General features: G+C 51.4%; 5 protein-coding genes across 5 annotated transcripts; 1 reads left to right on the top strand and 4 right to left on the bottom strand.

The window, feature by feature from the left end:
• Window positions 1–1,050: 1,050 nt before the first annotated feature.
• On the bottom strand, window positions 1,051–1,440 carry NECHADRAFT_78063 (uncharacterized protein; the record flags this gene model as incomplete). The annotated part of the gene is made up of 2 exons (XM_003052708.1): window positions 1,051–1,220; window positions 1,272–1,440. 2 exons carry the CDS (start codon window positions 1,438–1,440, stop codon window positions 1,051–1,053), a joined length of 339 nt encoding a protein of 112 aa, XP_003052754.1.
• A 1,101-nt stretch (window positions 1,441–2,541) lies between these two features.
• On the bottom strand, window positions 2,542–3,843 carry NECHADRAFT_78062 (uncharacterized protein; the record flags this gene model as incomplete). Its single annotated transcript, XM_003052707.1, has 1 exon — window positions 2,542–3,843. The coding sequence occupies one exon, from the start codon at window positions 3,841–3,843 to the stop codon at window positions 2,542–2,544; it is 1,302 nt and encodes a 433-aa protein (XP_003052753.1).
• A 413-nt stretch (window positions 3,844–4,256) lies between these two features.
• NECHADRAFT_35225 (uncharacterized protein) lies at window positions 4,257–6,237 on the top strand (the record flags this gene model as incomplete). Its single annotated transcript, XM_003053205.1, has 2 exons — window positions 4,257–4,299; window positions 4,361–6,237. The coding sequence occupies 2 exons, from the start codon at window positions 4,257–4,259 to the stop codon at window positions 6,235–6,237; spliced, it is 1,920 nt and encodes a 639-aa protein (XP_003053251.1).
• A 678-nt stretch (window positions 6,238–6,915) lies between these two features.
• NECHADRAFT_78060 (uncharacterized protein) lies at window positions 6,916–7,488 on the bottom strand (the record flags this gene model as incomplete). Its single annotated transcript, XM_003052706.1, has 1 exon — window positions 6,916–7,488. One exon carries the CDS (start codon window positions 7,486–7,488, stop codon window positions 6,916–6,918), a length of 573 nt encoding a protein of 190 aa, XP_003052752.1.
• Window positions 7,489–8,875: 1,387 nt separating this feature from the next.
• On the bottom strand, window positions 8,876–10,033 carry NECHADRAFT_78059 (uncharacterized protein; the record flags this gene model as incomplete). The annotated part of the gene is made up of 1 exon (XM_003052705.1): window positions 8,876–10,033. The coding sequence occupies one exon, from the start codon at window positions 10,031–10,033 to the stop codon at window positions 8,876–8,878; it is 1,158 nt and encodes a 385-aa protein (XP_003052751.1).
• Window positions 10,034–12,032: the final 1,999 nt, after the last annotated feature.

The raw sequence follows: 12,032 nt of genomic DNA, 5'->3' as shown, positions 1-12,032 counted from the left end.
TTGCTGTTGATGATGGTGATGATGATGAGTCGAAGTGTTGGTTGCCTAGTGCCTGTCAGCCCAGTTCTTTAAGCGACCACGTCAGCACAGCCTCACCGCTATCATCCTTCAATTGCCGTGCCTCTCAAAAGATTGATCCCATCTAAGTAATGACCGAGCAGGTATTAACCGGGGTCTGAAGTGACCTGCTGCATTTGGCTCTTCATCTCTTGTGTTGGTTATGGTTGCGGTATTGCGGGGCTGTGGCCAAGCACCTAGGTAGACACCCACCCAGGTCGAGGGAAAAGAGACGTTCAGATACAGCCTTGAGTCTGTTCTTCCCTGAAGATGATAAAGAGAGTATAGTGAGAATAATAAAAGAAGGTCTAGAGCTTAATCTTTACTATGGTATATCTTTAGTTAATCATCATGCTCGACGGAATGTTCTGGTGTCTCGTTTGTCTCAACCCGGTGGCACCCCCAGGCGTGACGATTCTCCCGTTTGCTTCAACCAAACACTCCGTAGCATGGTCTGAATAGCTTGCATGAGGCCTAAGATCGGACGAAAGGGCACGTAATCTCTAAAATGGCAGGATGATATTGCCAAGAATGAATTGCTGAATGCATTGAGATCCCCTCTGTTTGCAGAGTTGGCACATGCGACAGTCGCTGAATCGGGATGTGTGACACTAGGCTGAGTCAACAATCCCTGGTTTCAAACGCGTCCCTGAATCTAAAATGTTCAAAGATTTAATACCATTTCTTATTTTTATCTCTTGTTCAGTTCATAGTCAAGCTGTAAAGCGAGTGCTCTTTATTGACTGAACTGGGCGCAGCTGTCCTGGTGTCTCAAATTTTTGAACGTCCGCGTAGATCGTTGAACCCTGGATCTCACCCATGCACATTGATAAGAAATGGATCTCAATGCGCATCAATCAATCGGCATCACTTTGGTATCCAATTGACACCCACGGGTACTTCTTGGCATGGCAAGTGTCATCAAAGAGGTCTCGCAGACCAGGTTCATACAGGTTTCATAATAGCTAATCATACAATCCAACAGCCTCAAGCTTAGGCACCAAACTTCTTGTCCTTGTCCGCGACAAAGAACTCCTTGCCCGTCGACTCCTTGTACTTGTCGCGGATAAAGTCCGAGATGGCCTCGTCCTTGGCCTGCTCGGCGGCGCTCTCGTTGCTCTGGTCGCCCTGTCCAAGGAACTTTTCCTGCATGTAGTCGACAGCTAGAAGAACGTCAGCACTGGTTCAACATCAAGTGTTTGTGGGGGAGTTACCCTTGTCGAGGCCATCCTCGTTCTTCTCGCCCTTGGCACCACCGCCCGCCATGCCGTTGATCTTGTCCATGAACCCGCCGCCGCTGCCGGACTCTTGGTTCTGGTTCTGGTTCTGGTTCTGGTCGGCGTTGTTGCTTCCGCCTCCGGTGACCTTGTTGAGCAAATCCATGATGATGATTGAAGAGATGAACGGTTGAATTGAGGTATTTCAGTGAGGGCGTTGGAGATGAATGTGCAGGTTTCAGGTATGATGAGGAGAAAAGACAAGAATCTCACAAGACGTCCCCCACGACGTCCTTATATAGCTACGCAGCACTTCGTCACACACGGCAGGAGGCCGCACAAGGCGGGGTCGATCAAGGACCGAATTTCTTGATCGCGGGTGGGAAAGATCCACTGACGCAATGAGAACAAGGGTTGCACTTAAGGTTGTGAGACCAGACACGGGAGAGCATGGGACTTGGAAGATGGGAGCTGAAAGATGCGCACCAGTGACGTTGACGTCGTTGGCGATTGGCTGCCCACTTCAGCTTGCAGGTGGGATAAGGTGCGGCGTCCAAGCTCGCGTGCCCCTCCATGAACCTGGGCGAGCTGCGCTGAAATGCAAGTTTAGCGAGGCCGTGATTCAATGTCAAAGGGTTCAAAGAAGCGAGGGGGCGGAATGTCTTTTGGCGAGACCGTGATTCAGAATTTTAGTGAGGCTGTGATTCATCAAGTCAAAAGGGTTGCATGAAGCCGGGGGCGTGTCTTTTGGTGGAGCCGTGATTCACTGTCAATGGATTGAAGCGGGGGGTCGATTTCTGAGGCCGTGATTCACTGCCACGGGGACAATCTCAGATTCCTCTCAGATTGTGTGGATCTTGATTAAATTTCCTAATCCGTCTCCCGACGATACAGTGTCAATGCACGCACTTACCGTGCAACGTACTGTGCAAATCCAGAACACCAAATTTGGTATCACGGCGAATTGGGGGAGATGGGTGAAAATGTGGCAGAGATTGAGGGCATAATGGGCGCAATCAAGTGGAAAGAGTGAATTGAGCATGCACAATGAACAGATGGAAACAGCAAGTGTGTGAATCTAGCTCTCTATTAGGGGTCATTATAGCTATTCACATGAATTCGATCCTTTTGTAATCCCTTTTCATAACCAGTTCCATCATCTCTCGTAACCTCGTAGCCATTGCCCTTCGTAGACATTGTCCTTCGTAGCCATTGTCCTTCATAGCCATCATCCTTCGTCAAGTCCATCCAGTCATGTCGAGTCCGCCTAGATGTAAGGGGTGTACATGCCGTCGGCATCGATCACGGCCTGGCATCGAGCAGGCATGCTCTCAATCAGAGCCATCAGGTGGGCGTCTTCCATCCCGTTCCAGGTCTCGATGGCCTCAACGACTTCGCTGCGGTTTCGGAGGTGGGGAACCTGGCGGTCTTGTTCGATCTTCGTCTTCATCATGTCAAAGGCGACGGCCATGAGGTCGAGGTCGGGAGAGGCGGGAGGCAGCTGGAGAACCTCGATGTTCTTGTTCTGGAGTTCGGCGCGGATGGCGGCGTCGGAGTGAGCAATGGTGCGGTGTTCCATGCAGTACTTGGCATTGTCTGGCTGCTGCTGGAGCCAGTAGCTCATGCTTGGGAGAACCCGTTCGGAGTGGTTCTCGGCGTCAATGGTGCCCCAGCTTGGGTCCCAAAAGACGCTGGTGCTCTTGCCCTTGAGGCCGGAGAAGCTGGCCCAGAAGGTGTTGCCGTTCTGGAGGTGAGCATCGTCGTCAATGATGCAGGCAGGGTCGCGTTCTTCGAGGATGGTGCGGGTGACATGGATGCGAGCGTGAGGTCCAGTCATGATGCGAGTCTCACCAGACCAAACGACGGCCTTCCACTGCTCGACAGTCCAGTCGACGTGCTCCTGGGCCCAGTCGAATCGAGCCTGGCGGAATTCTTCGATGATGGTGGGTCGAATGAGGGCGGGATAACGCTCGTACCCGACTTCGCGCAGCGCATTTCCGATGACGGCAGGCTTGCACTTCCATCCGAGAGATGAAGCAAGCTTGTTGAAGTCCATGCGGCGAGTGTCTCTGGAAGAAAGGGTGTAGGCAAGGACAATGAGGAGTTGGGGCTGGTTAAGGACGGGGAGTTGGCCTCTGGCGGTAGTACCCTTGGGTACGGAGGAAGCCTCGGTGATCAGCATTGCGTACTGCGCCTCGCGGGGGGTGAACTTGAGATGGATGGCAATGCGGTTGTAGTCCCATCCAGATGAGCGGAAGAGAAGGCACTTTCTCTTCTGCTCCGAAGTGATGGGCTCGCTGGGTGCCATCAAGTTGTTGTAGACGCGGAGCTTGGCAGCCATTGAGTTCAGCTGGCAGTTCTCGCGACGATGCTGCTTGAGAACCTGCTGAGAGGTCGTGGGACAGTTGAGGACATTGGGGGTGAGTCGCGCATTGTGTCTCTGACGCTGGACCTGGCGGAAAGGATCGATTGTGAGCTCGTTGGTACGGTACTGCAGCTGAGTGATGGCAATGCCGATGAGATCAGGGGCCAGAGGGCCGTTGATAAAGACAGGAGGATTGTAAGCCATCTTGACTCAATTGGTTGGAATTGTTCAATGAAACAAAGTTTGAACAATGATGTTGGTGGTTTGGTGTTTGTGTTCTTGTCTTGAGATGGAAGACAAGTACTTGCACCGAGAGCTGTGTGGTGGGGAGCTTTTGTCTTGGTGGTCCTGATGGAGCCAAGATAAATTGGTACCTGGGTGGGGACCTAGAGGGGTGCGTTTTTGTGGTGGCATGGGCGTGGCTCAAGCGAGAGGGCTTCAGGGCTGTGGCTTGGCCGGCTGAGTCAACGCGACAAGGTAGGTATGACGCATACAGGGACCGCGACAACCGCTCACCTCGAAAAAAGTTCAAGTATCGCGACAAGACGCCTTTTGGACAGAGTCTTGGTTCGCCATCATTGCCTTTTATCCCCGACAGACATAGAATAGTCCTTGCAATGTCCAAGGCTAACGAGGATATCCTCAGGCGTCCCCTGTACCGTAAGGAATAACCCCTCACCCCGCCATTGTTGCCCCTCAGGTCGCTAACTGGGATCGCCAGTCTATGACCTGCCGCCAGAGGTCCTAGACACGTTGACGCTCAAGTCCGATGCCGACACCGAAGCCATTGTCGAATCGTCGATCTCGTCTCCCTCCAATAGCCCCTCCGCATCCGACAGCAACCTCGTTGGCTCCCAGGCTTGTTCCCTCTGCGGTCTCGCATTTACCACTGTGATAGACCAGCGAGGGCATCTCAAGTCTGACCTGCACCACTACAACCTCAAGCAGAAGCTCCGAGGGCAGAAGCCAGTGTCAGAAGTCGAGTTTGAGAAGCTGATTGGGGACTTGGATGAGTCGTTGTCGGGCTCAGATTCGGACGAGTCGGACGAGGAAGAGGAGGACAAGCAAGAATCGACGCTTACAACACTCCTAAAGAAGCAAGCGAGGTTAGCAGATAGACGGGAGGACACAAATGGAGACGAGGAAGAAGATGATACCGCTGGTAGGAAAGGTCGTGGCAAGCCGCCCCTGATCTGGTTCAGTTCCCCTGTGCTCCCTGAGAAAACATACTTTGGCATGTATCGTGCCATCCTCACAGGGGAAGAACAACGGAACCAGGACCTGGTCGAGGTCCTCAAGAAGAAGCAAGTCGACCCAATCTCGATACCCAAGATGCCCAAGGACGGTTCGATACCCGAGATCGCGTACAAGGGCCCGCACATCTTCCTCTGCATGATCGGAGGCGGCCACTTTGCAGCCATGGTTGTGTCTCTTGCGCCGCGACCAAACAAGAACGGCACAACCATGAACCGAGAAGCGACGGTGTTGGCTCACAAGACGTTCCATCGGTACACGACACGACGAAAGCAGGGTGGCTCGCAGTCAGCCAACGACAATGCCAAGGGTGCAGCGCACTCAGCCGGTTCAAGTCTGCGACGGTACAACGAGCAGGCCCTGGTGGAAGATGTACGAAATCTGCTTCAGGACTGGAAGGCTTTGCTTGACACGTCAGAACTGCTCTTCATCCGGGCAACGGGTGTGACAAACCGGAGAACTCTTTTCGGTCCATACGAAGGCCAGGTGTTGAAGCACAACGACACTCGCCTGCGAGGCTTCCCTTTCAGCACGCGACGAGCGACACAGAATGAGCTTATGAGATCGTTTATCGAGTTGACCCGACTAAAAGTCCGTGAGATCGATCCTGCTGAGGTTAAGAAGGAGCCTGAGTCCAGTGCGACTCCGACAAAGACCCAGTCGAAGCCTTCAAAGCCCAAGTTGTCAGAGGAGGAAGAGACAGCCTTGTTACATACCTCTCAGCTTCAGGCTTTTACACGGAGAAGCAAAGTCCCCGCCCTCCTCTCGTACCTCAAGAACAACAGCCTCTCTCCCGACTTTGAGTTCCAGCCCGTTGAGCAGAACCACCACGCCCCGCGACCACTCCATCTTGCAGCAGCCCAGAACGCTGCACCTCTCGTGCTAGGACTCCTGGTCCGAGGTGGTGCTGATCCCACGATCAAGAACGACGAAGGCAAGACTGCGTTTGAACTCGCTGGCGAACGAGCAACCCGTGATGCTTTCCGTGTGGCGCGATCGGAGCTTGGGGAGGCTAAGTGGTCTTGGGACTCGGCCAAGGTACCACCTGCGATGACGAAAGCTGAAGCCGACAAACGTGACGAGCGAGAGAAGAAGGAAGCGGATACAAAAGAGACAGAGCGACGACGTGCGGAGGAGGAGAGGCTGCGAAGCGAAGGACCCAAGGTGCCTGAGGGGCGGAAGCAAAAGGGAAACACGCTCTCTGCAGGATTAACAAAGACGCCTCAAGAGAAGAGAGAGGCAGAGTCTAGAGGATTGACGCCGGAGATGAGGGTGAGGTTGGAGAGGGAGAGGAGAGCGAGGGCAGCAGAGGAAAGGATACGGAGGATGCAAGGTGGTAGTTAAACAGGTCAGAGAGTAGATCAGTAGCATTCTTCCAAGGCAGGATAAAACAACATCTTCCTGAACCAGCTTCTTTTGACCATTCCCTGATTGAGGTTCACCTGGTGGTTCGTCTATTGTCGCAAACTTATGCTCCACTCCATGTGAAGTACGAAATAAGCCCAATTAGGCAAGGGAGCATCAACGGCAACTCAGAACATTGCCTGCATATCCCACAACCTTCCTAAATAGTTTATAGCCTTGAATTCACCAATTTCACTAGAGATTGAGACTTGTCAGCCCAGGGACCGAGCCATTGGACGTTAGTGTCGCTCTCTCTGCAATGACTGCTCTGCCTGCGTCGATACCCACATGCAACACCCCCAGCAGGCTCCGGATGCCTTTCTCAATTGTTTCCTCAGCATTTCTAGAAGCACAATGGCTTAGATGTGGAAGCCTGAGCCCCCTTCTAAGAATGGATGTTTACATGGGTGGCACCTAAGAGGTGGACATACTTCGCACACTTGGCCATTTACCACACTTTTGTTCACATGATGCATAGTTTGACGAGACATCGTATTATTTTTTGAGATCATGACGTTCTATTGTAATTATACTTCTAGACTAGGTCACGACAGTCACCTCTTCCCTCTACCATACTTCTACGTCCATGCAAAGAATGATGGATCAGCAGCGAACATTCTACTGGCTCCAGAGACGGGCACAGCCGAGCGCAAACATGCCATCAGGTCGAGGTCCAGTCAGTGTGACATTCTCTCCCTGCTCCATGATAGACTGCTTCACCCGAAAGTCGACGTAATCCGCACCAAAGCTAGCATGCATGGTCATGGACAACCACTGCCCCTCAACTGAATCCTCCATCTTGACCGTGATGGGACCATATTTGTAGTTAGGCCCCATGTATGTCGGCCAGTTGTACAGCCGGTCTGGGGCGGGGGGGGCATAGCTGCTCTTGGACGGCTTTGGCATGGACATGTACACTGTAGTCCGGTTGTAGGAGTCTGTCTTGAACTTGACGTGCAACTCCTTAGCTTCGATGCCAGGGTTAATTGGCTTCGGCAGCTGAACCATGAACTCATGCCCCTCTTCATGGGGGTTTCGGTAGACGTTGAGGGGATAGGGGAGGATCAAGGGGGTAAGGTAAGACTCGACAATGTCAATAACCATGAGGCGCCATGGGTCAGCCGTCTCGAGGGCCCTAACAAGTACTTCCCTAGGGCGGCTTGATCGGCGACTAAAGAAGTTGAAAGGCATCTTGTGATAGATGTGGGCGTGTTTGGTTGTGTAGGTGCTTACTGTGTTGCTTTAATAAAGCGATGGGTTATTGTCTTGCTGGTGAAAAGGTAATTAGGAATCGGAGCTTAATAGAAAGGTTGTTGATATTTAAACTTCTGTATGACTTTGAGAAGTAGTTGTTCATAACAATGGCTGTTCAGTCTTTGAAATGTCCCTTGAAGTGAGCCAGAACATTGTCATTGTTGAACGTGAACAAGCCATCTCTTTCTTTATTGGCTTCCAAGCACGGCCAGTTGTCTTAAACTCACTCTTTATCTACTTTGCAAGGGAGACTTGAGATCAGGCGTGGGACGTGAAGCCAATTCTAGATACGATAGGAATCACGACCGTTGAAAGCCCGCATGCAATCAGAAAAGTTACAAGTTCTGAACAACGAACAACGGTCAAGGCAAAGATTCCACTAGCATGTAGATAGTTTACCTGTCAGTTATATGACTACAGTTAGCTGTCGGCTGCGCTTGATGCACAGCCTCGGAACACAGTTGTGGAGGTTCTGAACAGCGAGAGGCGGTAATGATTTTCCAAGACGTACAGACACGCTCATAGAGCTCATTACAGTTTCAAGAGAAATTCTAATGCGCACGACACCCGCAAACCCTAAATCTTCTACCACTTTTTTCTACTTGCGCATCTGAGAGCTGGTGGCGTCTCTCATTCAAGACTTGTGTTTCCACCATTAACCTTCTATGGCGGCCGTTATAGAAGCTTGAAATTGTGTGATTGACTTCACTGTAGAATTCTAATAAGTTCACGTATATAACTGCGCTCTTTGTCACTGTGGGTAATGAGCTCTTCAGACATGTCGTGATGCTCAATATCGCCAACTCATCCATGTCCGCACCAGCCTCACCTGGCACGGAGCAACCATCCCACGTCAAGTTTCTTTGTTGTCGGGAATATCAACTCCATGAATGCGCCATGATCCCATTTATAGCAAGATATAAACAAAGGCCCTCGGTCTCGGTATCGTGTCAAAGGGACACAAAGATAAACATATTACTCCGCCACGAGGTTCGTGCCCACACCCTGTACACAAACCTTCCGAGAGTCAAAGAACTTTGGGGACAGTACCAACGGTCAAGTTTCATGTTATTCCCGGTCTCAAGGAAATCAAGAGACACGTCGGGGCCAATTTCGTCCCCCCTCTCGTGGGCAAATATCTTTCCCCTGTAATGGTACATGGCACCTCACCACATCTACGTACTCAGCCTCATGCAAGGGGGAAAAAACATGGCCAACACCAAAAGAATCAACTTGAAACAAGGGTTGGAATTTACTTTAATGACAAATTCAATTACATGAGAACAAACAGACTTGGACTCCTCCTCTATCCGGCATCATTCCATCATTGTGGACACTTGAGAAGGTTGGCATAGACATAATCCCACGCACGTTCAGACTGCCCCATGATCAAGGCCAGATACATCCCCTTGGGACCTTGATCGATCTGACCCGTGACTGTGTAGCCTTCGATAGGGGTGACGAGGGTCTTTTGGTACCAGTTCATCGCACCTACAGGACCGACAAAGTTATACCCATCAGTATCGCGCGGGCACACCAGCATCTCCACCCGCATTGTCGACTTTGTCACCTTTATCTGGACTTCAAGCTCCTTTGGCCCATTTGGGATGATAGGATGACGGGAGTGTACCGTGTATTTACCCACACACTGTGAAGCGGGAGCGTCCACGTCCTGCTCCGTCATCATGTATGTCTCGTCCAGGATATCCGGGTTCATACAAGGACTAAAGTAGCCATGCAGAGCTTGGCCGATGAAATTGCCGATCTTGGTTTCCAGCAACACTTGGGCGCCTTGGATCCCGTCGACCTTTTTCCGCCAATCCGTCTTGGCCTGTCTTGCCTCGGTCATGATGGCGTCGATGGACGGTGGGGGTGAGTTAGGGTAGAAAGTTCTTTTGTTGTTTGCCATGAACTGGGAGAGTTGGGCAGTTATTTGCCTTAGGAAGGGATTTTGGGATACTTCTTGCCAGAAGCAGCAGTGGTTATCGTTGTGGCCATTGTTGTTGTTGTCGTCGTCGGTGTTGTTACTATCGGCACCGATCCAGCCGTTGGTCTTCCAGTGGATTGTGTCATTGCTGCATTTGCTGTTCTTTTGGCCATTGTTAGCCAAGTTACCATTCTGCTGATTGTTGCCATTCTGCTGGCTGTTGCCGTTCTGCTGGTTGCTGCCATTGTTCTGGTTATTGCCATTGGACTGGTTGTTGCCATTGTTCTGGTTATTGCCATTGGACTGGTTGTTGCCATTGTTCTGGTTATTGCCATTCCGCTGGTTCTGCTGGTTCTGTTGGTGATTGCCATTGTAATGGCTATAACCGTTGTGCTGGTTGTTACCATTCTGCTGATTATTGCCGTTGTTCTGGTTATTGCCATTCTGCTGGTTACCTTCATTCTGCCAGCCGTTGTTTCTGCCTCCTTTGTTCCAACCTCTCCGATTTCTTCCCCTGCCGTTATAGCCGCCACGGTTGTCGTGATTATTGCCCATTTTTACGATTCAGTGTTCAATGATGATGATGAAGTTGGGGAAGGTGATGCAGGTTATTCGTCTCTGAAGCCGATAGGGGAACTCGAGGTGAATCCCTCGGCTCGTCAACTCTTAAGTATCTAACCAGTGTACGTAGCTCATTGTTCAGAGTTCATTGTTCGCATATCAGAATGAAATGTGAACAGAGAGAACTTGAACATGGGATATCCTTTTTTGTGTCGAGGTTCATTGTCCGTACAAGACTTGAACAACAGCGTACAAAGGATAATGGGTGGTGGCCCAAGAGACCAGCCACCAGAAAATTCAGACACTAACTCATCCTCTGAATTGTCAAAGTCTCTTGTAGGGTCCCATTGAAACCTCGTGTACGAGCACAGTCAAGCATCGACATGGGAAAGGGGCATGACCAACCGGTGATCACTTGGGGTCCAGAACTGAACATGGCGGACACAAGCTGATGCCATCGTTGTGATATGGCCTGGACGCCTTCGGCACCATTATAGACAAGGTTTTCATGTCGAGTTGAAAATCAGAGTCTCCTCCCAAGTGTCTAACCCCCACCAAAAGGCTTGCTACGTTCAAGATGCATGGGCCAGCCTCGAACAGCAGCAGAACTGTCAAAAGGACATGTCATCGCATCGTTATCATCAAGGCACGGCAAAACTGTTCCAACAGAAACCCCTAGTATTTCGCCGTCTCCGTTGTCGGATCCTTTGGGGGGTAAATTCCAAAGAGGCGGGCCGGTCGACGAGCAGGGGACTGCAGATAAAGACCATGGGACAAAGGATCCACGAAAGAATGGAACTCGGCAACATGACACCTCACACAAAGAACCAAAGGAGTTGGCTCTGGTAGAAGGCGGACGGAAGTGAAGAAGCCGAGGTGTGATCACCTGGTATCTCGCGTCGGTTCATGAGGTGCTGAAGAAATGCGATTGGTGGTTGGACAACGGAAAAAGAGGAAACTGAGGAAAGGAAGCTGGAACACTGTCAGTACCAACTTGCGGTGAGAGTGACGCTTGAACAAGTCGAGTTATCGTCTTGTTCAAGGCTCCATCGTGGAGTCTCTAGAGTCCCAGTGGTTTAACCAACAGAGAGTGCGGCCAAGTCGCAACACCTCTTTGTTACGACACCTGAAGTCATAACAGGCCTCCAAAGCTGAAATTCGGCTCAGCCCTAGAGTTTCGCATAAAAGAGAACTCGAATGCCTTTTCTGTCCAAGAGATCTGCCGAACGAGTGGGCAACACGGGGTTAAGTGGTTTGAGCCATATCGCTGGTGAAACCGGCCCGAGTCCGTGTCCTTAAAGGGGTTGACAAATATAGAAGCCCGAGGCGGGCCAAGAAAGAGGCAACCTTGATGATCATCTTGAGATGATAGCCCTGGAAGGCGCTCGCTCGCATGCCCAAAGCGAAGGCCTCCATGGATCTATCTCTGGCCATGGTAGAACTCATAGATCCATGACCCTTGCCGGCCCTGTGATGAAGCCAGGATGAATAAGAGGTAGAAACGAAATCCACCACTCAGCTGGGCACGGACAAGGACAAATGGAAGATTCCGCACTTCACTGCCACCTCCTAGGGATCCCAAAAGAGAAAAGGAAGCGGCGTGCTTCAGGTGTCCAGCGCCCGATGTAGCATCACCTCCGCCCATGGACCAACAGAGGAAAGCACCGGAACCAAGCTGCAGGTACCCGGTCCTGGCCGACTAGCAGGCACAAGGCTGGCAGGCTGGGCCGTCGTCGGCCGCACGAGTTGTTCATAGGCCATGGTCCGGTTCCCCTGTCGGAGGATGCTAGGTACGGCATCTCGCCACGGCCATGTCCCCACGAGGGGTTCGGCAAACGCAGACGGAAAAAACATGGCACCAACGTCCAAGGAGAAATAATTTGACGGTGAAGCTGTTGGTTGAGTCAAGACTGCTCGCTGAAATCCTTCCGTAGCTCTGCATCCTTGGCCATGAGAAAACAAAGCCGGCAGCCAACTCGTCGGGCATTTTTGT

This window comes from Fusarium vanettenii, assembly GCF_000151355.1.
Source record: "Fusarium vanettenii 77-13-4 chromosome 3 genomic scaffold NECHAsca_2_chr3_3_0, whole genome shotgun sequence".
In the NCBI taxonomy this organism is placed as follows: Eukaryota; Fungi; Ascomycota; class Sordariomycetes; order Hypocreales; family Nectriaceae; genus Fusarium; species Fusarium vanettenii.
The sequence above is the reverse complement of the archived record's forward strand: the minus strand, read 5'-3'. Positions and strand labels throughout refer to the sequence as shown.